This window comes from Halichoeres trimaculatus, unplaced genomic scaffold (assembly GCF_033239565.1).
Source record: "Halichoeres trimaculatus isolate MK-OKI-2021-1 unplaced genomic scaffold, fHalTri1.1 fHalTri1_scaffold_16, whole genome shotgun sequence".
Classification (NCBI taxonomy): domain Eukaryota; kingdom Metazoa; phylum Chordata; class Actinopteri; order Labriformes; family Labridae; genus Halichoeres; species Halichoeres trimaculatus.
The window spans coordinates 6,817,521-6,844,893 of record NW_027437194.1 but is presented as its reverse complement, the minus strand read 5'-3'; the positions used below and the strand labels follow the sequence as shown (position 1 = coordinate 6,844,893).

The 27,373-nt window shown below is 38.7% G+C and overlaps 1 protein-coding gene and 1 long non-coding RNA gene across 6 annotated transcripts in view; one reads left to right on the top strand and one right to left on the bottom strand.

Annotated features, from left to right (window-relative positions):
* LOC141805891 (uncharacterized) overlaps positions 1–27,373 on the top strand; it is a 147,450-nt gene that overhangs the window by 13,280 nt on the left and 106,797 nt on the right. The window lies entirely within an intron of this gene.
* The window catches only part of lrrtm4l1 (leucine rich repeat transmembrane neuronal 4 like 1), a 97,591-nt gene continuing 72,927 nt past the window's right edge, over positions 2,710–27,373 (bottom strand). The window contains exons 3-4 of one of the 4 annotated variants that reach the window (XR_012599725.1): positions 3,858–4,468; positions 2,720–3,756 (exon numbers count right to left, since the gene is read on the bottom strand). Coding sequence is in view for 2 of the 4 variants with exons in the window: in XM_074690920.1 (XP_074547021.1) it covers positions 4,400–4,468 (69 nt within the window). In the remaining 2 variants the exon portion in view is untranslated. Of the gene's footprint in view, positions 4,469–27,373 lie in introns of all 4 variants that reach the window. The other 3 variants (XR_012599726.1, XM_074690921.1, XM_074690920.1) reach the window with 3 other exon arrangements.

Sequence of the window (27,373 nt, the reverse complement as noted above, 5' to 3'; positions counted from 1 at the left end):
TACTCATTTATTACCATGCAAGTATGTTGCCATGGGTGGGATTTCTGCAGGATCATGTGGTTTGCCTGTGATCTTGGGTATCCAGCTGTTATGGGTGCTCACAATGTGTATATGTGAAATAGGGGTTGGTTGACAAGGTGCCTCTGAAAGTCACAGTAACAATGCAGCTCTAAGAAAAAAATATGCTTTGTAAATAGTTGGTTCTGGTAAAACCAAACACTTCAAATTGAGATGTACTTCAGTGTGAAGTATGTACATTTTCCAGGCCATGTTCATGATCTGTCAGTGGGGTAAAAGACGTGACCAGTTGGTCTAACAGAGAAATGTCTATTGGTGTAACCAGATTAAAAAAAAAAAAAAAGATATTGTGCAGAAAAAAAGTTACAATGAATATGATTCAAGCAGTCTGCTACACTTCAAAAATGGCATTTAAAGGTATTTTAAACCAACTGACCCAAAAGCATTGATGTCTACCACACACTGACTTGCTCAGTACAACAAAAGCCCATATTATCAAGCATAGACATGAAATATTTTGCATACACTTTAAAAATTAAAACTCATAACATAGAATTGTTTCATCGCAACACTTGCATAACTTCTAGCAAGGTGAATCATTTAATAGTTATCCTGATTTTATGGTGACACCATTCAACAATCAAATGGGACTAATTCTTTAATTGGTTAAAAATGATTGAAATTTCATTTAAAACACTGACACCAACAAAATACAAACTACACATTTCAACACACATCCAATGTGTTGTTTTAACCATAGACTGTAAAAAAAAGAAAAGTGGACATCATCTTGCTGTGCTGGAAGTGAGGTTGCTTCAGAAACAGCTCCCCCTGGTGGCTGGTGGCAGTGTAGGTAAAAAAATCTTGCTACCCAGTCATTCTAGATAGGCTGTGGTCAAAATTAAGAAAATTAATACACCTGGCAGAAATGTTTGTTAAAGTGATTTGGACTTATCATTTGGCTGCCTTGTATTCAAGTCCTATTTTTTCTAAAAAGTTTCAGTTTCATTAGTTATAAGAGGTTAAAAAGGAGGCTCAACGTCATGCTCAACAATGATTGTCAGCTGTTGTCTTGTGTACTTTTTTTCGGGGATTGTAAAATATGTTGGGAGGTAGAGTCTAGAAGTGATTAGACTCTCAAAAGTGAAAAAAAAAAAAAAAACTTTTTTTTGCTTGTCACCTGGCTCCACTCAGATTCTCCCAGAATCCCCGACAGTCTCTACTGCGCAGACTCTGGCTGCACAATTACTACCAATGGCTGCGCTTGTGACGGGGAAATTTTTGGCTTCAAAACCATACAATGGTAAATGGTGGAGCCACACTATGTTTTTAACAAGTTTAAGCTGCCAACCCCTATTTGTAACTGTCCTAATGACAGACATAGTAAATGCTCTCTAAAGCTGGCCTGTTCTGTTGTCCTTTAACCACATATGATACGTGAAACTAAAGCGCAAGTGTTCACTGAAGAAATGAATCATGCTAGAAACATTACTTCTGTCTTAAAAATCAAAGCCAACTTATCTCCTCCTCTGTTAAAGAGGAACAGGATAACCAAACTTTAAAACTAGTGTCACTTTTCAATCCAGGGCGCTGTGTCCACCTCTTCAAAGTCTCTATAATGCAACAGTAATAGCTGCCTGTAGTACAGTATCCCTGTTTTGACCATAACACAGGGCAGGTAAATGGATACTCGAGAAGGAAAATAAACTTTGAAAAATAAAAACGCACAGTGTTTTCATTTTAGACATAAAGCTGTGGTTTTTTGGGTATAATCTACGGATTTACCTGTCAGCGCTCTCTTTTGAAGATATCAGCACATAAGGTTCATTTACTCTCACTGTACAAGGATGGAAGCAGAAATATGGGAACCTTGAAAAATATAAATGCAGCCAGCCAAGTTCGGCAGAATAAAAGAAGCAAAAAAAAAAAGAAGAAGAAATCCCATTTTCATGATGTGAATGGTGATTTCTTTTGCTCAAAGTCTGCCTATATCTTACCTCTCACAGGTGACCTGGTGTGAGGTATCCTGATAACTGGATAACATGAGGTAAAAGAAGAACATTCCCACCTTACATAGTGGTGAAACTAGCTCTTCCAACAGATGGGGAGGAGGCAGATAATGTCGCTGTTAACATCATAAGTTATAGGAAGACACTGAGGGTGAGTGAGATACGGGAACTCGACAGTGACGAAGACGAGTGGAGGGAGAAGGACACGTCAAAGCAGGGGGGGAAAGGTAGGGGAGCGGTATGCAAAAATACCACAGGGAGAGTCGGGCGTATTGGCCATCTGGACCTTTCAGCTGACAGCTTGACACGTTCGAGAGCAGGGGAATGTGGAGAAAATTCACCAAAGCGTGGCCCCCTCCTGAGATATTCAACACATTACACAAGAAGCATAATTAGAGGTCTGGTGAGGCTCACACCATGAATGGAACGGTCCAGAAGAGATCAATGTCCTGCTCTCTAATTTAATGAGGCTAATGTTGATGTAACAGCCTTGTCACACTGGATCCATGGGGAATACCACAAACCCCAGCAGGCGTGAATGAAGACCTGGAGGAGGGTACAAGCTCATTAAACCCGAGTAGAAAGCAAGCCGACGTGCAAAAACACACAGAAAGGGAGATATATCACAGGGATCTTAAAGACGAGAAACGATTGATGAATATTTTAATTTGACCAATTCATATTGTTCAACAATGAAGTTGTTATTTTCATTAAAAAACATACTGTTGAAAGTGAACAAAGAATACAGCAGCTTACTAAATATCAACAAATTCAAGGGGGGAAAGCAGAAATTTACAATAGAAAATTAGCATTTTCCTGTGTAGAAAGAAGGTTTGAAACAAACAATTTCACAACTCAATGCGTCCGAAGGATAATAAGGAACTCCTAACGTATGAAACACAAGCACACGTGAAACTGCGCACAACAACAACAGCAATCTCTTCGAGGGGGGGAGGTTTCGGGCAGATTATTTTAAGGAAAGTGTAGCATGTTTTCCGACAGAAGTCGTTAAAAGTAAGCAGTGCTCTCTCAGACAGGATCTTCTGAACAAAGACTGTCCTTGCAAAGGTTGTTTATTCACAAAGACGTACACGTTACACACATGGAAAGAAAAAAAAAAGCCAATTTGGAATGGGGGCACTGCTGGATGTGAGGAAAGTTGAGGCTTTGTTTATCTTTTGTGGGTTTCTTTTTAGGGCACAAATCGTGGATTTGTAAGAATCCAAGTTTGGGAAAGCCAAGAGCCAAAACCGTTTGACTCTTTGGTATTTGGTGTTGAAAATGGCAGGAACACATATCATTAAGTACAACATTAACAACATTATCATTTCAGAAAATTACATTTTACCCTTAAAAAGAGCTTTTTTTTTTCTTTTTCCCTTATTTGCTTCTGGCTGCTTTCTCAAACCTTGGAATCAAACTGGACATCAAAGGTTTGGTTGCAGGAAGAAGCAGTTAAAGGAAAAATTATTACTCTTAGAAACTGAAAAAAAAAGAAAAAGGAAAAAAAAAGCAACGAAATTCACCATGTCATTGGCTGGGAGATAGTTTGTTTCCTCAGGCAAGTTTTCTCAGACGTCAAACAATCTTCCAGCTGCTGACTTGATTTCCACCTGATGAAGCAGAGTCCTCATTACTGTCAGGTGCACACAAGCTCAGTGACTCCTTTCAGAAATGTTCTGCTCCAGTGAGGCACATTTACACCATCCTCCCCTTTTGATAAGTCTTTCTGTTAAAAAAGGAAAAAAAAAATGACGGTAATAATAATAAAAAAAGCACTGAAAGATGAAGAACACAATGCTTCCTGTGAATCAAAATATGGAAACCCACTTTAAATTACACACTGTCGTGTTTGCCGAACGTCAGATTGCATCGCCGATAACTCACTGCTCAGTTTTCACTTTTTAAAGCCTTTTTTTTAAACTCCCACAGTATTTTTCTGTGTTCAATCAACACCACCTTGTCTCCCAGAACAACAAACATCGTCTTTATGACGCACTCCCATGTTGGTTAGAGCTATCCATCAGTGCTCATTATCCTTCCTCCAAGCCTCTGCTTTCACAGCATGTCCACAAACGTGTGAGTATCTGTGAGGTGATGAAGCAGGATGATGAAATGCAGCAAAGCCTATGACCAAAGACCACAGGCCAGATATAAGACTTTATAAAATCTTAAGAAAAATTAAAAGACAGTATGGTCTGCTCTGTGTCTTAGTTTGTGGTTGCCCTCAGTAGCATGAAGGAACATCCCAAATGCATCCTCGAATGTGAAATATAGTGGTAGGATCCTGATGAGTCCTCTGCATACAACTCTTTCCTGTATCCCTGCAGGGTTTGTTGAACCCGATCCAAAGCACTTCCTTTTTAGGGGGGTTAATGGATGGTAGGCACATCTCCCAGCCAGGCACCGGGTAGGGGGCGTGGACACGTATACTCATTCTGCTGGAAAAAAGAAAAAAAAAGATAAAGTTAGAACAATTTAACAGCTGATCTGTGCCGCTTACAGAGGTGGTGGTTACAATGTAAAGTTAATTACAGTGCCCAGTGATTTGATAAGAGTACAATGGGGCTGTGACGGTGCCAGCAAAGCAAATTAGGGTAGGCAATTAAGCGGATGATGAAATCCCACATATTTTTATAGCTTAGGAAGCTGAGGTGGACTGACTCCACTAATGCCTCGCAGGGATTCAACTAAAGCCAAAGACAGAGAGCTGAGACAAGGCGTAATTTTTACAATTTAGATTATTATTTAATTAAATATATTACTTTCTCCCTGGAAACTTAACATTTTGTAACATTTGGTCATGGCTATATTTAGATGTTTGCAAAAATGGATATTCCAATTACCCTCAAGTCCAGTATTGATTGGCAGCTGAACAATGGCTGCAGCTCCAACAGCTTTTTCTTTATTTACACACTGACCATATTGACAGACCGAGGCTGGCAAAGTGGACCAATCACCTGTTTGGGTTCCAGCTTTGTGAAATGTTGCAGTGGGAGTAAACAAATCTGTAGGTAGTGTAAATATGAGTGGGAAAGGAAAATGCAACGTTGGTTTAACCCTATAGAGCTCAGAGTAGTGCATTTGCTAAGGTTTGGATATTGACTTTTGATTGACGGTAGATTTGAAACAGATAAGATGGATAGATTGTTCTTTTTGCATGTGAAATTGGGGAGTTATACCTTCATATTGTGTTTTTAACATTTCCCAGAGTGCTGTTTCCTTCCACTAATGTCTTTGCAGAAATCTAGTGTAAGCAACAAAAACGTTACCGTCCAGAATGTGGTTGCTCACATTGCTTTATAAACTGAATACACATAAGCACTTTTTTTTGCATTTACATATTTGAGGGATACAGCCATTACATTTCTCTATTTAGTAAAAATATGTGTAAAATTTTCACTCGTATAAGGTTTATAGCACTTTTTAAGTATTCATTTTGTTAATCTGGAAAATAACGTCTATCGACCAATTTACTGTTCATGAACAGTTATGGCTGCATGCGCATCTTGGCAACAGAAGTGCTACAGAGTAAAATAGTTTGTGAAGGGATGTGAGTAGGGACGGTACCGAATTAGGCACTTTTATAGGTACCCACAAAAGTCTGTCAAAAGTACCAAGTACCGATTAATGTAAAACTAAAAGGTACCATGTTTAGGTAGAGTAGGTGATTTCCCATGCTGGACATGAACACAGCATTGCAATTTTATATTAAAAGAATAAATATGTTGAATTGAAAAATGTTTATCTTTTATTAATAAACAAATTTGTACATATATTTTTTAACATATAAACATGAAAAAGTACAGAAAATTGGTACCTTTGAGTACTGGTACCCGGCATTGGTACCAAATGGTTTCAAATGTGAAAGATACCCATCCCTAGATGTGATGGTGTTAACCACTAACATTCACATTTTTTTTTTTTCAAATCTAAATAGCACCAATTTGACGGATGGTAAATAACCCACAGGTTTGTGAGAAATCACTGAGGGGACAGAAAATAGTAAGTGAACAGACTTCCAGAGAACAGACATATTTAGTGGACAAATGCAGCGTGTACCCCAGAGAAACACTTGAGTCACTCGATGCTTATGACTGCATTATCTGTTAACACTAGCCACGGTTACTTGAGGAGTTTTTCGTCTTTCCAAATGGAATCTTTCCGAATGACTTTTCCGAAAACAATAGTATATATGGAAAGGGAAATATTCCAATCTCTGTTCTACATGCGCCGCTGTAATCAAACAGAATAGTCAATGGGGCATGCGTGGAAAAACATAAACATCATGAGATTAATCATAGCTGGAGGATGACAGTTTGTTTATCACGGTATTTCAATACTTTGTATTGCCAGTTTGTCGTCCGTCCAGTCTTGAAATTATGTTCATTTCTTCCATAGTTTGGATCAAAAACAAACTTTCCGCAGCAGTCCAGTGCTGACCGCTCGCCGCTATTTTTAAAGTTGAGGAACGTCTCTGGTTGCGTCTTACAACATATCTGAGCATGCGCTGAAAGAAAGCACCCCGACAACTTTCCATTTGAGTGGATACATGAAACTTCAATCGGTTTGGGGAAAGGAATATTCCACCCCTGTGAAACCGATTAAATGTCCATTTGGATTGGCACTTTTCTTTTGGAATGAGGTGTGTACAAAGGTTAAATTCTTTCCATTTGAGCAAATAAACCGAATTCAAGCGGAATATTTGGGTCCATGTAAACGTGGCTACTGAGGGGCTGTTTACAAACTTTACGCTGAAGGAAACCTGTATTTATTTCTCTTTATTTCTTTTCTCTATATATTTTTGTATATTTTTATATTTTATATCTATATTCTATTTTACAGAGTTTTCTGTCTTGTCAATTGTTGCACCAGCACACCAAGTCAAATTCCTTGTATGTGCAAATGTACTTGGCAATTAATCTGAATTCCGATTCTTCTGATTCTGATTACTCAACTAAATTAATGGAGCATCACGCTGCTTCCGTTGCCAAAATGCATGCGCACATTTTTGATGACGTTGACTGTAAATTGGTCTATAGGCTTTACTAAAGTTTGGGATATAAAGGTTGTATTGATGCACAACAAACATTTAATGCAAAAAAAGACATTAGAAAGATATGGTCTGGTAGACTTATTATGGTAGGTCATGAAGGATTATTCACTGTAAAAGGTGCAGTACATGAAAATCTCACTTTGAATTAAATGTAAGGTGGTTTCCTCCTCCTCAAAAGTATAATTAGAAACACACGTGTGTTTGAAATGAACAGTCTGGCTCCGTCACATGGAATATATGTGTCGGTAGAAACAGGACATTAGAAATCATGGCAAGTGAACGAAGGACCTTTAAATGTCAGTGCTTTCCCACCGGGTCAACCCCAGCTTGTTGAGATGTTGTTGCAAATTAGGGGGGAATTTTGACATTTCACTTCGGTTTAAGAGGCACAAGCTTTGAATTGATCTCTCCTCTAAATACAAGCAGAGTCAAACCCCACTCACATATCTAAGTATGGCCCCGGGCATTGGCGCTCTGAAACCCTGTGCTTTATGACTTAACCTTTTAAGATGGCCTATTTGCAGCTCGGCTACAGGTAATTCCACATCACTTTAATACCACAAATGCTTTGAGTTTTGCCAGGCTAAGCAATTTCCAAAGCTTTCAGCATCTGCCCAAATTTATCCCAGCTCAACTTTCTGCTGCTCAAGCTGAGATTGTTGTCAGTGCAAGGAAGATCTTTGTAACACAGGGCTCAGACGCGTATGCCCAGAGCGGAACTTTTATATAAATGTTATCAAACAGGCCGATAAGACTTCACTCAACTCCTTATCTACCTCTCAGGTGGATGTGAGTGATGTGGAGACAGCTGCACAAATTGTCATGCCTTAGACAATTTCAACAGAGCACAAAAAAACAGAAAACGGCTCACAGAAAAAGCTCAGGCTGTGCAGGGAACACATGCACGTAAACGTGAACTCTGAGGCAAGTCATGCAAACAGACTCAGAGGCAAACTGGCTCAAAACAGGCAAACACGCACGCACACTCCTCCTGATGAAAGATATGATTTAATACAAGATACGTGTGAGGAAAAAAAAAAAGTATGGATTTTTTATCCACTCAATATTTATCATCACAAAGAGCCATCGATGTTATTGAGCTCCTTTGCCACACCACAAGTGGTAATGGAACATGCTGTGATCATAAGAATGGAGGAGACTAGAAGTTCTTTATATTAAAAGCTGTACGGCTGGAGACTTAGATGGAGGGATGTATATCCCCACCCTATTAAAATAATGGCCAAGTCATTTTTTGACCAAAATAAGTTTTTGGCTTCAATCATCTCTTGATAATGCTGACCATCTCTAGTAAAACGGCTTAAAGCCTTGGCTAAGAGGATCATGCTCTTTAGGACAATGAACTGTGTCAAGAGGGTGACTTAGGCCATTTTATTTCTAGCCTACTGTATTTTCAGCACCACAAGGCGCACCTAAAAGCCTTCAGTTTTCTCAAAAGCCGACAGTGCGCCTTATAATCTAATGCGCCTTATATATGGATCGATATTGATTAATTATGGCTACTGTGGTCAGGGGGCGTCGTCGGAGTAACAGGGGTAAGCAGTAAGAACCTGTAAAGAGGAATTCTGCTAAGTGCTAACATTAGCTCACAGGCTGGCCCGGGTTTCATCTCTTGTTTATTGTTAGAGCAATACAGCGCCCCCCAAAGGTCTGGCATTTGAACTGATCTCTGGAAACGGCTTCGTCTTTACAGCGCACTTTTTTTTTAAAACAGCATAGAAAATAGTTGGATAGGAAAATGTGCGGCTCTGTGTGGATGTAGCCTGAGTTTGACTGACTTATCTGACTGTTTTGTTGACATTCCCTTTAGCGCAGCTCTATCTAGTGGATGCATAATGCAACCCCAGCCACTACTATAGCTTCTACTCTATGCGCCTTATAATGCGGTGCGCCCTATATATGAAAACAGTTTTCAAATCGGCCAGTCATTGAAGGTGCGCCTTATATTCCGAAGCGCCTTGTAGTGCAGAAAATATGGTAAGTCAAAAAATTAGATTACTCAAGATAAAATGTGTGACTTGGGCGGTTTAACAAGCTTCCATGGTGGTGGCTGCTTTAAGAAGAAACTGAAACTTAAGTACAGAAGAAGCTGTAAACATGATTCTTGAATCAGTTTCTACTGGTGAGTGATTAGGTTCACTATCATAAAGGGAAGGGTATAATGTTGTGTAGTACTTTGGTCTAAATTGTCAAGTTACAGTTAAAATAGTTATAATTTAGCTACTCCTAGCTAGCTACCTATTCTTGGCTAACCCACTTATTTCTGTAACCAAACATAAATAAGCACAAGGCAATAATACCCCTCAAATACCCCTCAAAGTTTTAAAATTAAAGAAATGTTTTTTGCTTTTTGGTAGGCAATGTATGAGTATGCCTACTGAGAGTAGGATTGACCTGAAATTTGTTCAGTTTAGGTTGGAGTTATGTACATTTTGAGTTTGCTTAATGTAATTAAAGGACAGTTAATGGTCAGGGTTCAAAAGTTGTCAAAACTGGATTTTGGAAATGGGTTAAGTTCAAAAACAACAACCCAGCAAAGAAGACCTGGAGAAGTGAGGAAAGGGACTGCCTCCTGACCAGTTTGATTTACCTGACATTTGTTAGATTTAACTCAGGGTCATTTCAGTTTTGAGTTTTGCACTATGGAATGAAAGGGCAGTTTGAGCCAGGTTTAAAGTTGGCCTAAGTCACTATAAACTGTTAGAAAAATTGGCCCAAGCCGCTTTATTTTTTAATGTTACATGATTGACAGACAATGTTCACTGCATGTCAACAGTCATCCACTGTGAAAGCCTTTTAGATTGAAATGATTAATAAATATCATATGCTCTGTATTGAAAAAAATGACTTGGAGCCATTATTTTAATAGGGTGACGGGATTTCACTTAATCTCTCGCCAGCATGCTTCTTTCAACCTTAAAACAAACACAAATGATTTTTAAACTAACACCAATTATTGAATTTTTGTCCTTTTTCAGAGAGCCCATTCTTTTGGCACTCCTCCCTAAAAAAAGCCAGCTCTTTGGGCCTCCCAAACGGTGCCTAATTCATTATAATTTGTAGCCTGATATTTTGGCCTAACCTGGCAAATATGACTGATTTGTGTACTGATTAAACCTTTTGGATTCTGTGCTTTTATGATGAGCCTCATAATTGCCTCAATTTGTGCATTTTTTCTGTGATAAGAGCAGGTAGTCTTACATTTATTTAATAATCTATTTTTTTTTCCTTTTCTTTTTTTGTCATTAGAACAAAACACCGCACCCACAGAACAGAAACAGAAGCAAACTCTGTATTCAAACAGTATAATGTGTTTAAACTGAAGCCAGATGCTGCTTTGTTTGTAGGTGTTATTTATATTTAGCATGTTTTCGTGACACTCTCCCCCTCATCGCTCTCTGCTGAGTGGGGAAAGGGAGCTAAACCTAACCGATTGTTCCCCTCTCTGCACATAATGGTATGATCCTATATCCTCACATGTGATTGGCTGCATAGCTGCTAGGGCTGAACGATTTTGGAAAATAATCCAATTGTGTTTTTTTTTTGGCCCAATATTGTGATTGTCACAAGTCACAATTGGTAGGTTACTGTTTTTTTTTTTCAGTTTCTTTGAAATTTACTCCAAATGCAAGGTAAGAAGGTGATGATTAGCAAGTATTTCATTTGAAATTAAATCACAACCCACCACAAAATGTTTTTAGAAGTATCCCAATGTTCTGCTATTTCCAGAGAAGCAGGTGATAAATAGCTGCTTAGTTCTTGAATATAGAAGTCAGGTTCATTGTTTCCTCTGACAATTACCTTTGAAATGTTAAGTTAATAATTCATCTCCCCAATAAGCAGTTGATAATTATTTATTTAATTTCACCAAGTTCTTCAGTACCCAGTTAGTTGATATACATAATTGAGATCCCATGCAAAATGATAAACCTTTATGATTAAGCCTATAATGTTTATATGATACAACTGAAGGATTCAGATGTGATATTCACCAAGAGTGGGGTTGTAAATTAGCATTACCTGACTGTGATAGACACTGCAAGTACAGGCCCACTGCAAAACAGAATCTGGCCTGAAGTTATATGCTAATTTTCAACAAATTCTCATGAAGTTACAGGATAGTTTCAAAGAAATAAGAAAAAAACTTTGTCTAATTTTTACCTAAGTGTGGTGAAATTTGCGGACCTCTAAAGTAAAATGTTCTGCTCTCACTCAATGGGAGTCGGCACTTCTGATGTGGTACAAAGCATTTTCTCTTAGAGCCATCTCTTCACTAACAGGTTCTTCTAAAGCACTCGCCATATTTATTAAGTTTTCCTTTTTATGCTTTTGCATCTGTTTTACCCTCCCTGCAGCCTCAGAAAGCATTAATGGAGCTGATCAGGGCCCCCTCATATCCCTGCCCACTTAGAGATCACTACATTGATAATAAGGTTAGAAACTAAGAGGCTGCACATCCCAAAATTGTGACTTTTTAATTCTCTTTTGTCTCTTTTGGTCTTTTAGGTTTTCAAAGCACTGTGCACTATAGTCAAACTGACTCTTCTACACTGATGTAATTGTTAAAGAAGACCCTCAACCTAAAACTCATTCACAAGAAATTTGACGAAAAAAAAAAAAAAAAAATCAATTCATATTGGAGATTTTTTCACAAGTGAAAATTCTCTGTTGAACCGCTTGAAAGAGCATCTGCTGTTTGACGCCACACTTTAAACTTTGAAAAATAATACTCAAACTTTCCCCCTTGCACTGAATTCTTTTCAACAATCAATGATGTTGAAGTAAGTTTAGTTTTAGCAACCAATGGGAGACTTGTTATGAGATGAAGATGCAGACATTTACCCAGTTTTTCCAAGCAGCTCCTTGCACAACAACAAAGTCATTTTTTGGCATTTGGTTCCAGTTTTCGACACGTTATTTGACACATTTTCCTCTAATGAGCTTACTTTTCATTATCCAGCAGCTCAAACTGTTTTATAGTCTTCTTTAGAGAAGCTGACTGATGCAATGTGCAGTGTGCAGGCATACCTCTGATATCTGAATTCAGGAGGTGTCCATACTCATAGCTGAATGACTGCAGGGGTGCACTGCGTATAAGATATGAGTGACAAATCCAGCTGCTTTGGATCATTCTCTTTAATTGTTTAGGCTAAAAATTTCTGCTGCTGTGAGAAAACCATCACTGGTCATTCTACCTAATTGTTTGTTTCTAGGTCTCCGGCAGTTTAATTGTTGTCATATTGCATTATGCTGCCGTTCCCACAAAGCTCAAATGTTTGTCATGGGCACAGACATCTGAGCTTTTGCTTGCAAAAACTCATTACAGTCCTTCAAAATGACTTCATTCAAGTGTGTGGTTGAATTAGATTGAATTTCCCTCTGCTGCTCACACCTCTTTAAACACTACTTTGCAAACAGGCAGTGGATGTTTGATGGCTTTCAGTCTTAAGTTGGAGACAGTACTTCCCCCATCACTTTCAATTATAGGACATAACGTCTGCAGATTTTGCCAATTCTCATCACTTCTGCTGCTGGCATTCAACACTGCACTTCCTCCTTGCTCAGAAGTGACATGAGGGAGACAGATGGATTTGTTATCTGTCACCATAGGCATGAACTTCTCTTTTGCACCCTTAGAAGTGTTACTTTCCATGGGCTAAAAAGACTACAAACATTTCTGTCAGGACTTCACATCCTGAAACAAGAGTAGGAGTCTTAATAGGGTGTAAAAAAATAAGCACAAAGCACTTCTTCACCTTCTTATATAGCCATTAAAAATCATGCTACCTACACGAACATCCAGTTAAATTGTCAAATGCTTCATTTCCAAGTCCAGGCCAAAGTAACTTTCTCTGTTTTAGCCCAAGTGGGAGTTATGACAAGCTGGCAAAGGCCCAGGATAAACTTGGCAATCATCGTGGTCAGGGGTCCCTCCAACACATGCTGCCGTCCATCATTTTTGAGAAGAAGTTTAGCTGTTAGTTAAAACTGCTCAAAATCTTGGAAAACCTTTGTCAGTGGGCCCAGACAAATCTCCTTTAGCCCAGAGCCCAAAACGTTCAGACCGCACCACACCAAAATCCCTTTAGCTAGTGCTAACATTATATCCAGAGACAAGCATGTAGCCTGCCAGAAATTTTGAATTTGATGAACAAACTTTGCAAAGAAAGGATGATTGTTTGCCTTGTGTATAACCCAGTGCTCTTGGAGAAATCTCCTTCCATCCAATAAAAATCAACCCCCGGGAAACCCTCTTTCAGTTTCTTCCCCGAGCATGAGTTCTGGTTGTTTGTTGAAGAAAATTTAAACTCTGATGGCAAATCAGGAAGTTTCAGGCTTGACATTTTACTTTTGTTGGGCCAAGTTAACTTGGCTGATGTAGCTATCAGTAGGGTCAGTCTGCTGACATGTTGTCACAGTGGATGACAAAGAAAACTGTGTTTTTGCACTGATTAGCATACACAGCCTCCAAGTTTAGACATGAACTCTTCATCCTCTAACTTTTCTTTGCCCTTGAAAGAGGAAACATGGAAAACTTTCTCATGATTATTGATGCTTGCATTACAACTGAAATTCAGGCTTGTTTTAGAGAGTAGAGTTAAAACTTAATGATATCAACTTCCTCCAAGCAACAGAAATGCCTCACTTACAAGGTATGCAGCAACTGGTCTTGTGATCTGACAATAGTCATGTGTGATTCTTTTTTAACTCTATTGGTAAAGGTCAGTGTAAATGGCAAACGGACCAGTACTTATATTAACTATTAGTATTCTATTCTGACTGACCACTTAAAGTGCTTAACACTGCTAGTCTGATTCACCCATCGATACCACACTCACACACTGATGGCCTTAACTACTGTGGTAGGAACCATCAGTTTAACTAACACAGTCATACCAATTCACACACCACTGACCAACAGTGGGAGAAATTTTGGGCTCAGTGGGTTGCTCAAGACACTTCCAGTTTGTTTGGCCAGAGTGATGGCAGAGTGTACCGTTCCCAGACACGGCACACTCTCTGTTTTGGCATGCTTTGGTGTGCTTGGTTAGATTACACTTTAGCTCCAGGACACTTTGGCATGTGACTGCAGGAGCTGGGATCGAACCATTGACCTTCCGATTGAAAGATGATGACTCTACCACTGAGTCACAGCCGCCCCCAAAGTGCACTGAAAGGGAACTTCTGAATGGACCATTACAACCTCCAAAGTAAAGCCCAAGTGTCTGAAAAGGGGCAGCAGAAATACAGTTTAGAAAAGAGGCATGCCTCTCTGAAGTATGCCAAAGCAGAGAAGTGTACCGTGGCACGGTACACTTGCAGTCACTCTGGCCGAACTGAGGGAAGTTTTGGAGCACAGTTACACTGGCCATCCATACTGTGCCTAAGCATGTTTCAACCCTAAAGTCTAGTTTGTTTGGCCAGAGTGATCCCAAGTGTACTGTTCTCAAGGCACGGTACACTGAGGTGTGCTTCGGTATGGTACACTTCATACATGAGCACAAGCATCTGTACACACCAAGGGCATGACACATAATCCACGACGTAATATCACTGCAACCGCTTCTCTTGACCATTATTTTAGAAAACAACAAGGGTGTTAAAGGGCTGTGTTGGACCAAACGACTTAACATGAGCCAAAATGTCACTATAGTTGAAGTAGTGTTCTCTGTGCTCTCCATTGTGCTGACTCTACTTGTAATAAGTAATAAGCCAGATTCAACTGGTCAGTGAAGAAAAATACATTAAGTAAATTACAGACAAAAATTAGGTCTGAATTGCTTGTAACAATTAAAAAAGAAATCTGCCAATGGAACAAGAAATATTTGCTCAAAAATGTGCTTAAAACTAGAAAAATGTGTTTATACAAGTAATTGTCCTCTTGTTCCATTGGCAGATTTTTATTAATATTTCTTTTTTTACTTGTAACAGGCGATGCAGACCTCATTTTTGTCTTTAAATAACTTGAAATAAGACATTTCTCATCTGGTCAGGTGAATGTGGCTCAGATTAAGTCTAAGAAGACAATTTTTGAAGTCTAGTTCATACTAAGGTAAAGTGACTGTGGGATGTAGTCAGTGAACTGAGCTGCGGGAGTGTGCAATCGTGCTTGAGTACAGCCAGTACAGATGACCAGTGTGATGGCACCCAATATGGGGGTGTCGTACGTTTCCTTGTTGGATTTGCATAAAATTTACGAATAGTAACGACAAACTTTAGATAAATAGTTGGGAGGCCCAGTATTTGTTTTATCTGCAGCACTGCATTAGTAACAGACATGACTCTGTATTGGAAATCACTGCATTGGTTCAAAATCACATCTAAAAAACGTTTCTGCATTCACAAATGTTGCTTAAAACTGTATCATATAGAAAATAATCCTCATATAAGCATGATCCTACATAACTTGTGTCCCAAGTGTCAGGTTGTGTTTCTTCTGCAAACAACCAAACAATGCAGTAACCAGCAGACTGCAAACAAAAGGCTTATACACGTGACAGTATATACATGTGTCCGTAACAACACCAATAACCATAATTACGAGGTAGAGGGTAAGACATGCTGTTCTCTTCCTATTGAATTTCTGAAAGTAAAGCTCTCGTCTATTCATGAAAAGCGGTTCCATGTCCACAGCCGTCTACACTTTGATCCACCCCCTTCTAAAGCATTTATGTGTTTTTAATTAGGATACTAATTAGTAGGATGCAAACATGGTGTAATTAGCTTGCTCTCAGTCGGACAGCTGGAAGTAACACAGACATATGCCAGCCACTCTCAAAGGGATCACAAGCCCTCTTACTCCACTCAGGGCTCCAATTACCCTGTTTAGCTTCCTATTGTCTGTACGCTTATGTGGAGGTGTCCATGTGAGGTTGTGTGTTCCTTTCATTCAGGTAAAACCATAAAAAGCAAGGCAAATAATAGGAGCGACACTTCATGTGCCAATAATCTCATGTATCCAACAGCCCATCATGTTGTAATCACCTTTGTAATCTCTTCCTTTGTCCTGCTCCCTAAGACACAGACACACATTTAAGCCTCTGATCAGTCAGGACAAAGTGATGTTTCTGTCTTATCAAACAGTATTGATTCATAAATAAATAAAAAACATGACCGTACACAGGGCGCAGAGAACAAAGATATCTGGAAACATCTATAGAAGTCGGTTTGGGCTAATTAAGATCCCCCTCTTTGAAAACAAAAGAGTCTCTAGTGATCATAAAAGGTAAACCAATGCACTTGATGCTAATGGTCTGACAGAATGGAGCATTCATTAAAGGCTCCTCATTGTGTTTTCAGAAAGGTCAAAGCAGTCATGCCTGACGTTTAACAAAAACACATTAACGATGCAATAAGTTTATCAAGGGAAAGTTCATTAAGTTAATAGTCTTTTTTTTTCTCTTTTTTTAAATCCAGCCCTCCACTAGCATTTGGAAGGTTCAGTCACCTCCGAAATAATTTATAAAGTAGGGAATGATATGCATATCAAATATTAGCTCTGCTGAAATGCCCCAGCATCTGTTTTGAAATACATAAATAACATGTACCAAGATTAATATTGGTGCTGAGAGCATGAATGTATGAATATATAAATCCTGACAACGCAAGTGCAATACTTTGCCCCCAGCCATACTTTATGACTAAGATTGAAAATGCTAACTTTGCAATGACAGCAGCCAGAAATTCTCTGCCCAGATGCGACTTCAGTTAAGCTTCGGGTTAATTTATTTATTCCAACCTGAGTTTTCTACAGGATGTGCACTGAAAAGATGTCTTATTCATCTCTATAAATGTATAAAAACTCCTTGAACTGTTTTAATTGTGAATAGCTTTCATCTATACTTTATTTTTTTGGCACTCCTATCTATGTTAAAAGCTAGAAGTGACAATTTGGATGAGTTTGCATCCACTCTGCTATTTTTCTGTCATCCTTGATAGTGTGCTTTGGTTGAAAGTTTATTAATCACAGATAGGCACACCTGAAAACTCTTTGATTAGTTCCTACATCTATTTTTTTCAGTATAAAATTTAAATTCATCTTGTGTCACCAGTTCTTTTACTCATGACTTGAATCACTGATTGTCTATCTGTATGCATTTCTGAAAAGAAAAGGGAGAAAGCATGAGGTGAGTTTTTGGCCAGGTAATGTGGGGACACCTGCAGTGTGGAAGTTCTGAGCACATCACAGAAAAAAAAGAAACAGTAAAATGTCAAAGAAGTTGGAATACAACAACTATTTTCTTTCTCCTGTTAAAGGTGAAATTGTTGTTTGTGCTGTAAAGGACAAAATGGGCCAACACAACTCTATCCATAGAGCTGAGCAGTGGCTGCAGTGGCTGTGAGAGGAAGAGTGAAGAGCACTGAGGTGCACCATCAACAGCTGATTCTGTGTGCTTCTTACCACGTACACTCTAATATTTCTTTGGACCACCTTTAGCTTTAATTACGGCTTTCATTCGTGGTGGCATTGTTTCGATAAGCTTCTGCAATGTCACAAGATTTTTTTTTCCATCCAGTGTATTAACTTTTGACCAAGATCTTTCATTGATGATGGTAGAGTCTGACCGCTGTGCAAAGCAGATTCTCAATGGTGTTAAGGTCTGGACTCTGTGGGGGCCAATCCATGTGTGGAAATGATGTCTCATGCTCTCTGAACCACTCTTTTACAATTTGAGCCCAATGGATACTGGCATTGTCATCTTTGAATATGGCCGGTCCATCAGAGAAGAGAAAATCCATTGATGGACTAACCTGGTCATTCACTATATTCAGGTCATCAGCTGACCTCATTCTTTGAGCACAGACTGTTGCTGAACCTAGACCTGGCCAACTGCACGAATCCCAGGTCATAGCACTGCCGCCACAGGCTTGGACAGTAGGAACTAGGCATGATGGGTGATCACTTTATCTGCCTCTCTTCTTACCCTGATGGTCCATCACTCTGGAACAGGGTCAATCGGGACTCATCAGACCACATGACCTTCTCCCATTGCTCATGAGTCAATGTTATGCTCCCTGGCAAACTGAAGACATCTTTTTTTTTTCTGGTTAGCCTCACTGATTAGTGGTTTTCTTAAGGCTACAAAGATGTTCAGTCCCAATCCCTTGAGTTCCATTCACATTGTGTGTGTAGAAATGGTCTTTCTGTCACTATTAAACATAGCCCTGAGTTCTACTGTTGCTTTTCTTTGATCTGATTTCACCAAATGTTTAGATGATGGTCGATAACGATCATTCGAGATTTTCTTTTCTTCCTTGAAGACGATGGGTCCCCACTATCCTTCCAGTTTTTTAATGTGGGCTGGACAGTTCTCAACCCAATTTAAGCAGTTTCTGCAATCGCCTTAGATCAGTGGTTCTTAACCTTGTTGGGGGTACCGAATCCCACCAGTTTCATATGCGCATTCACTGAACCCTTCATCAGTGAAAAATATGATATGCATTTATTTAAATTCAAGACATAGTTATATGTTTCTTTTTCTTCCTTTTTTTTTTTTTTTTTTTTTTTAACTGGTGCACAAAATGAACCATGCATGAACATTACCTTGTTCCAAGAACACAACCAACACCGTGCATGAACTCACAACAAATTAAATACCTGCAAAGCAGTTTGACTTCTGCTACTGCCTTTGAGAGACCAGTTCAGATATGTGTGGCTTCACCTTGGCAAGTGCCAGTTCCTTTAGTTTTGCTGCTGTGAGACAAGAGTTCCTCAACTTGGCATTGCAAATCATGCAGATAGGACGCTGATACATGTGAATCCTTGTTATACATTTGTACATATTCGTCCAATCACTTTCTTTTTTTTTTTTTTTTTTTTTTTTTTTTTGCTTGACATTATTAATATGGATTAAAATATGGATTAAAATATGGCAGAGCGGGGTGTTTCATTACAATTTGACACAATGAGCCAGTGTTTTTTTTAAACCACTGCCTCAGATGTTTTCTCTGCTCGATTCATGCCAATGATTTGACCCTTCTCAAACAGACTAACAAATTTTCCACCACCACGGGTTGTGTCTTTACACATGGTTGTTTAAGAAATGTGAAACAACTCATTGCACCAGTTGTTGTTAAATAACTTGTTGCCAATTGAAAGATAATCACCCATGCAGAAATTATCCAATAGGTAATTAATGTAAATAATCCAGTGAGCTCAAGGCACTGTGCATTTGTGATGTGATTGATTCTCTCTGATTTCACAGAACAGCACTCTTAACAACTCCCTTTGAGTCTATGAAGTCAAACATTTACAAACCTATGGCTCTTGTTTTATCAAATTTTCTCACAACAGGACCTTAAATCGTAAAACCAGAGTAACGTCTTTGGGTCTGTCAGACTTTGTTTTGCAGATGGCAGAGCTGCCATGAGCAGATCATTGGGAAAAACAGAAAAGGGGGCTGCTCTATATTAGTTTCCATTTGAAGCCAAGGGGCACTCTCTTATGAACAGTGTTTGATCTGAGAGGCAAAAGTGAGAGCTACTGCTTCACATTTCCTCAGCTCAGTGGCAATCCACTGACAAACAAATAAACCTGGAGTCCTGATTCACTTTCTGTTCTCAATAAAAGTGTTGCATTAAGTCACATCGGGACTGCTTTGTTCAAATGTGATAAAATAGAAGCTTTAGAGTTTGGCTTGTCAAATCTGACCTGCCAATACACCAGTAAACCACAGTGAGCACTTAGAAAACAATGGTTTGCTTGAGTGGCTATGCCACCAAAGAGCCTGGGACTGTTTGCCCAAGGAAGTCCTCGTGCAGGGTTCACAAGGGTCCTTGGGACCATGACTAAAAGACTGACAAAGGTAAGGCTGGTAGCACCCAAAGCTACAGTCCTTGTCACTGAGGCTGTTAGTTGTATGACTCCTAGCAACAATCATATCCTGACCTTCCTAATCTCTGCTCCTGACATTACTTGTCTCTTTTCTGACAAATAAAGGAAAAAAATACCAGTCCTTTTTTATTTAAGGTCGGGGCCAAATACAGTCTATGAGACTTTCTTTCAACCATGGTTCCAGCAGTGAAAGAAAAAGTAAGAATCAGTGATAAGTCTCCCAGGGGAAGGTCCCAGCCCTGCTAATGAAGCTTTAGTGATTATCTTTTCTTCAATACTTTCTAGCGTCCTTAACTGCTGCTTTTACAAGCTAATGATGTCATCACCACCTCGCAGACACTCCTGTTTTGCATATTTTAGCCTGATTCATTTAGACAGGGACTTATCTGTCTGTAATCTAAATAAGGTGATAGCTGGCTGGAGACAGTTAAGAGAGCAGTGTTTCTAAGTGTGTTTTGCTTCAGGATGCTTTTAAAACCCTTCTTGCTGTTGGCTGTTTGGTATATCAGAGCATGTGGAGAAGCATCCTAAAATCAAACAATCAAACATTTAACTTTGGTCCAGATTTAAGGTAAAAGTAAAGACTGCAGTTTTACTGGGATATTGATGGGATAAGGTTACTGTCAAAAGATTGGTGCGTACACACAAACAAAATTATGCATATATTCAAAATGTTTTCATGCTTGTCTGTTGCTGTGCCTAAATAAAAAAAATTGCAAGGTGAATTGTTTGAAATTTTCCTGTGAGAATACAACTTGTGAAGTTACAACTTAACAAAATTACAAATACAAGTTGCATTTTTGCAACTGTGTTTCCTTGAGGGATGGGTACCTTTCACATCTGAAACAATATGGTACCGATGCCCGGTACCTAGCAATCCATAGAGGTACTCAAGAGTACCAGTTTTTGGTTTACTTGGTGATAAACAATGAATTGTTTGATCTTACAATCTCAAATTTTTCAATTTAAAATATTTATTTCTTATTATTTAAACTTTCAATGTTGTGTTCATGTCCAGCATGGAAAAATGCAGACTCTCCCATTGTTTTACAGTCACAGGGATGCGTTTACATACCTAAACATGGTACCGTTTGATTTTATGTGAATCTGTACTCGGTACTACAGACAGATTTCAGTCAGTACCTATAAAAGTACCTTATCTGGTAACCATCCCTAGCTCCCTTCATCAACCAAGTCATAGTTGTCAACGTTACATCATGAAGTAAAAGGCATTATGCACCAGGTGGAAACACTGGATTGTCACACTGCATCTACGCAGGAAGTCTAAGCGTAGACTTATTTGTTTTTCTTTTTGAATAACTAAGTGGTGGCACTGAAGTAGCTCCTTTATCTCTCTGATTTAGGCCTGAACCACATGAATATGGATATTTTTTTGATCGGATATCTTTTCCCTCGTTTAAAAAAAAAATATCCGTCCACACCACAGAAATATCTCTGTCCATACGAAGAGGCCAAACTGAAAACGATCGCCTCTGAAGCCTGCAAGGCCATGCCTGGCCAATAAGTGGCAGGTTAGCAAAATGTGAAAACCATAGAAGAAGAACGTTGTGAGCATGCGCAGTCAAACACAGTGACTTGTTGCTGGGCGCTTGACGTCATCATGTCAACACCAGCTCCGTTTAACACCGCTACACGGATATACTCAACCGGATATTTTTTTATTTCTTCACTTTTTTATCCGTTTTTGAAAATCTCTGTTTACGTGGGTGAAATCTCCGTGTTCGTGTGGTTGAGAGGCCCAATCGGACAGAAAAATGCGTGTTTAGGAATATATCCATATACGTGTGGTTCAGGCCTTAGTTTTTGCTTCAAGGTACTTCAATCTATCTGTTTTTACTAGTGCTTTTTCTTTTTCTTTAAACAGCATACAACTGGTCACACGGGAGTCAAAACCAAGTTAAGAGGCCACAAATTTGATTTCAACTAGGTCAGACTTAAACACACGAATCTTTTGAAAGTAACCTTACCCCATAGATGTGGTCATAAGTTCAGACATGCTGATAAAAATTTTGTGTACATATTCACGTTGAATGAGGAAAACCCATTTGTGGTGCAGGGTGATAGTCTAATGCCGGCCTGCTGTTGTAGTGCATCAGGAACAGACCGTTTAGCACCATTCCCGCCAAGCAGTCCGGTTCAACTCAGTATGGTTTGGTACAGGTTGGATCGTTTAAGCCTGATCCTGTTTGTGTTTCCACTAGGGCTGGGTATTACTAAGAACATGATTTGATTCAATCCAACTCGATATTTCAATTGTTGATGTTGTGATTCGATTCAATATCGGTTTGATTTGATATTGAGTTCAATGCTTGGATTTTTGATTTTTACACCCATGCATTTAAACAAACCAAACGTCAGATTTTAAAGCTCAGGAAGCTGGCTTTACTTGGCTACTGCTACTGCTTTGGCTGCCACTTGGTCTCGTGGGGCCCTCATCCTTACAACAAGAATAACAGGCACAGTGCCCCCGACTGTCAGGAGGTGATATGATTCAGAGGATTTGCTGAATTAATATTGAATCCGGCGAGGAAATATTGTGATGCATCGATTCATCAATATTCTTACCCACCCCTAGTGTCCACAGCCAACCGTGCTCTCTCGTGGTAGGCAGCGTGTAAGCCAGATACTGATAGCTACATCACTTACACAGTAGCATGACACCGTCGCAGCCCGACACAGAGTACTCACTAATAAATCCAACAAAGAAGAAAAATGCGACACAGTACACAATGAGCAACAATGGAAGAAATCCAGCATTTTGCCTTCTTCATGACTCTTTGTTACCAAGTGCAATCAAGCTTTGTTTGAGATAAGGCTGTGTGTGTGAGAAATACAGCCACTGTTGCACCGTAAGTGACAATTCTTTCAACTGATCAACGGTCTGCAGTGTTGTGGCTTCACCTTCTGGGAATTGGATCAATTTACTCTGGCACCTCTTGTGGGAGGGTCCCAAAAAGTGGGACGGCTGGTCTTGGTTATTTCGGGATCTATCCTGGGATTAGTCAGTGGAAACGCCACAAAATGAGACAAACTGAACTGAACCATTTGGTGAAAACGGGGTACAGAAATACTTTAATAATTGATACATTTTTGAATTTTCTATATCTATCCATGTGTAGTGGCTTTAATGATTATGTGTGTGGAGTAACCACAGAAAATAAAGGGAAGCAAATGTGCTCAACATAAGCTTTTATGGAAAGTGTAGAGTGTACATTTCTTCATGAACTGTTTGTAAATTACACGGCCGTTCTACAAGGACGTTATTTGAAGTTTAACAGGGAGGGATTTAAAATGTGTTTTCATTATGCAGGCGATGCAAACTGTAGTATTAAGTTGGAGCTGGAGTTTCTTCCTGCTGGCGTCTGAACCAATGAGCTGTGTCTGCTAGCAAACTGAGCATGACCCTGCTGAAACCCCTGTGTCCCTGTGCAATATTTATGTAAGCGCACAAGCATGGGTGTTTATCTGTGCTTGAGTGATAAGATTTATGATGATTGTGATTTATGCAGGTAATGGATGGCCACATTAGGAGCAGCAGGTCCAACCCTTCCCCCAAACTCACTCCTGGTATATATCACGTAGTGCACTGTAAATTCTGTTCACGTCTGGAAGTCGAAATACATAAATCAATAAGGCTAGGTCTAATTTCTTACCCTTGTTGAAACACATGTATCATTTAATGGATTATACCCATAAAGGTATGCTGTGCAAACACATTACTACTGTTAACCAACTATCACTTCACACACCGACATGTAATGAATCCAAATTATCCCATCAGGCCTCCTGTGTGGTTTTGTTTTTATGTAACTTTCTTTTATTTACCTCCCTTTTTCAGTTTTTGTCGAACAATGCTTGTGTTGCTAGGTAACGAGTAGCCTCGTTACACACTACAGGGCAAAAATCACCTTGATCTGTTCACGGCACTGCATGCAAAGATAAGCTTTGAATCTGGTGTCATCCAACAAATCTTCAGTCATTTTTCCTCCCGAGTCACAAATACAACAAAAGGAACAAGAAAGCAGAAAAAAAAAAAAAAAAAAATGTCATGTCACACACAGCAGGGTATAAAGAGGAACTCTGTGATCGAGGTACATCACCTCACTCCCTTTTCATCCCCTTTTCCCACCTTTTCCGCCTGTCTTCCATTATCACATACACAAGAGAAAAAGCCTTTTTCTCCTTCCTCTCCTGCTCCCTCCTCTTTCTCTCCATCTCGAACTTCTGACCTCAGCTCTTCTCTTCATTATCTGGGAAGGTGAAAACATGGCCGCAGCAGTTTTAGGCGTGTTTTGCTTTGCCTTTTCGCTGCAGATGTCTCTAAACTGTGGAGTAATCCTGCACGAATGTGCTGATATTTCAAACTGTCTGGTTTTATCAAATACTCTCTGCAAATAGTTATGTTAATTATCATCCCCCTTGCATCCTAAATGTTAAAGACTCAGACAAGAAAGAACATGGTAGCACATTTATTTATGCATTAAATAAACCAAGTAAATAATATATATCAATACAAGCTGCCCTCATTTAATTTATTTATAACAAATCACTTCCCAATAACTTCATAAACATCACCCAGAGCCCCCTGAAATTACTTGATTTCCCCTCTGACCACATATGTTCATTTCTCAACAGCAAGGCTGGGCGATTTCCCATAATTAATTTCTGTACATTGCAGTTCCTAGTCCGTTCATGCTTTCCCACCTCGCTGCAATCACTCAGCCCTCGCCTGAAGCAGGTATTGTACATATTAATCAAGGGTGCAGCCTGGCACTGGTGCAGTGGTCAGGACAGACAGCCAGTATGGAGAGGTTTACCTCTAGAGGTGATCGCTAATGGAGACACATTCAGGAGCTGGTCAACTTGGTCTTTCTACACTGCAAAAAACTGAAATCTTATCAAGTGTTTTTGTCCTTTTTTTTTATCTTGATATGAGCCACAACCCCCTGACTCCAGAATTCCTCCTCCTCCTGAATTGCTTTTAACAAATGAAAAGAAAATCTTCACTTGTATGAGACATTATTCAAGTCTCAATAAAATTTTTCCAATTCCATTGGCAGATTTTTTGTTACTAGTAACAAGCAATTCAGACCCTATTTTTGTCTTACAATAACTTCACAACAAAACTTTTTTTTTTTTTTTTTTTCCTGACAGACAAGTTGAATATGGCTAATATTGAGTAAAACGAGACAAATTTTACGTGAAATAAGACAAAAAAAAACTTGACAACATTTCTTTCTTTTTTCAGTGTAGCTGGATGTCTGGGATGGAAGACCAGGACTGCAAAAAACAGAAATCTTACCAAGTATTTTTGTCTTATTTCAAGTAAAAAGTTGTCTAGTCATGCTTGGTATGTGCCACATTTAACTTATGAGTCCAGAAAAAATGTCTTATTTCAAGTTACTTAAAGACAAAATTGAGTTTTGAATTGCTTGAAACAAGTAAAAAAAAAAAAATGTCTGCCAATGGAACAAGAAAAAAAATGCTTGAAACTAGAATAATGTCCTAATCTTAGTAACTTTTCTCTTGTAGCATTAGCAGATTTATTTTTTCTTTTTACAAGCAATTCAGACCTTATTTTTTGTCTTTAAAAAAAGCAAGAGAAGATAAGACAAAAACAATTGATAAGATGTCAGGGTTTTTTTGCAGTGTGGTTATGAATGCCCATTTGACTGCATTTATTTTTACAAGTATTTTCCTTCTCTAACCATTTTTAGATCACCCTCAGAGCATTAAGTGCTGAGTGATTTCGGGTTTGGACCACTTCAATAAAGAAATATCTGCATCTTTGGAATCTGACCCCTATTAAACGACATGTTTAGCTTTTACAGGTCATACAGAGGCCTTGAAATGAAGCGGTTTCATAACCAGTTAAAACTTTCACAGTATGTGTGAAGTGTTGGTTTTGGGTGAATTGTTTATCCCCAGCACAAATCCGTTCATTGTCCCAAAACTGAGAACTGGGACAGGTTGTGACATCCTTGGAGAGTTTCAGTCATAACCAAACTCTCAGCATTAAAACCTGATGGACCACTCACATTAACCACATTGATGCTTTGTGCTTTTAGTTCCTGTAGGTTGTTCTAATTTTGTCTGATGCCTTTTGTGCTCTGACAGACAGTGTCTACAGTAGTCTATGGGGATAACACCAATTTACAATCAATCACTGCTGCTGTTTTAGTACAGCAGTATGTGTGTGTGTGTGTGTGTGTGTGTGTGTGTGTTTGAGAAGTCATACACTGACTTTGACTGTTGGCTCAGATGAGAAGAGAACAAACACAGAACAAAGTAAATTTAAATTGGTAAATGGCAAAGCTGTCCATCCCATTTCCTTATCTAGAAGGCATATTCGGGAAACTTTTTAATGTGTACTTTGTATAGTCCTGCCGCATTCAGTATAGTGTGGTGTTAACTGAGTGAGCGCATACTCACAATCCAGACTTTATTTTTCATTATATGGCTAATAAATGTGTGTTTATGCTCCTGGCTCCCCTTAGTTATACAATACAGAGCTGACAACAACAAAAAGGCAACTTTCTCTAGCTGGCATTAAGCTTTGTATACATTAACATGGTCATAACAAAAGTACTCTAAGTTTTAAGCCTGGACTATGTATGCTGGATCAAGAGTTGGCAGAACACTATTTGTGATAAAACACACCAAAGAACTCAGGTTCCCCTTGCTGAGAGCAATGGAAATCATAAACACATGCTCAAAATCTGTTTTATTAATCTGATGGGAACTTCATTAACTCAATAGCACAAAAAAAAAAACGTAGTCAACCGCTGTTGCTATTACCCTCGGAATGGTACATTGGTATTTAAAAGGGAACTTACATAAGCATGCTTGAATGAGGCTGTGCAGAAACTTTTTCTCAAAAAATTTTCATATTGCTAGCTCAAGACAAAAAGCATTGGATTTAAAAATAAAATAAAATTAAAAAAAGTTAATTAAAAAAATTATATTGTTGGCTCAAGACAGAAAGGATAGGATTAGAATAATAATAACAAAATAAAATTAAATACAAAAAATAAAATAAAATAAAATAAAAATCGTGTTGATGGCTCAAGACAGAAAGGATTGGATAAAAAAAAATAAAAATAAATAAATATTAATAAATGAATAAAAATCATATTGAGGGCTCAAGACAGAAAAGATTGGATTTTAAAAAGTAAAAATAAAATAATAAATAACTAAAATTAAATAAAAAAAAATCATATTGATGGCTCAAGACAGAAAGGATTGAATTTAAAAAAAAAAAGAATAAAATTGATAAGTAATTTTAAAAAAAAGTACTCTTATTTCCAACAGTTTTTATTTGCCAAAGCTGCTGTTTATGATTCCACAAATGGTTAAAATGCAGCAGCAGTTTACCACTTACTATTAAAAACATTACGGTATCCACAGGGTGATACT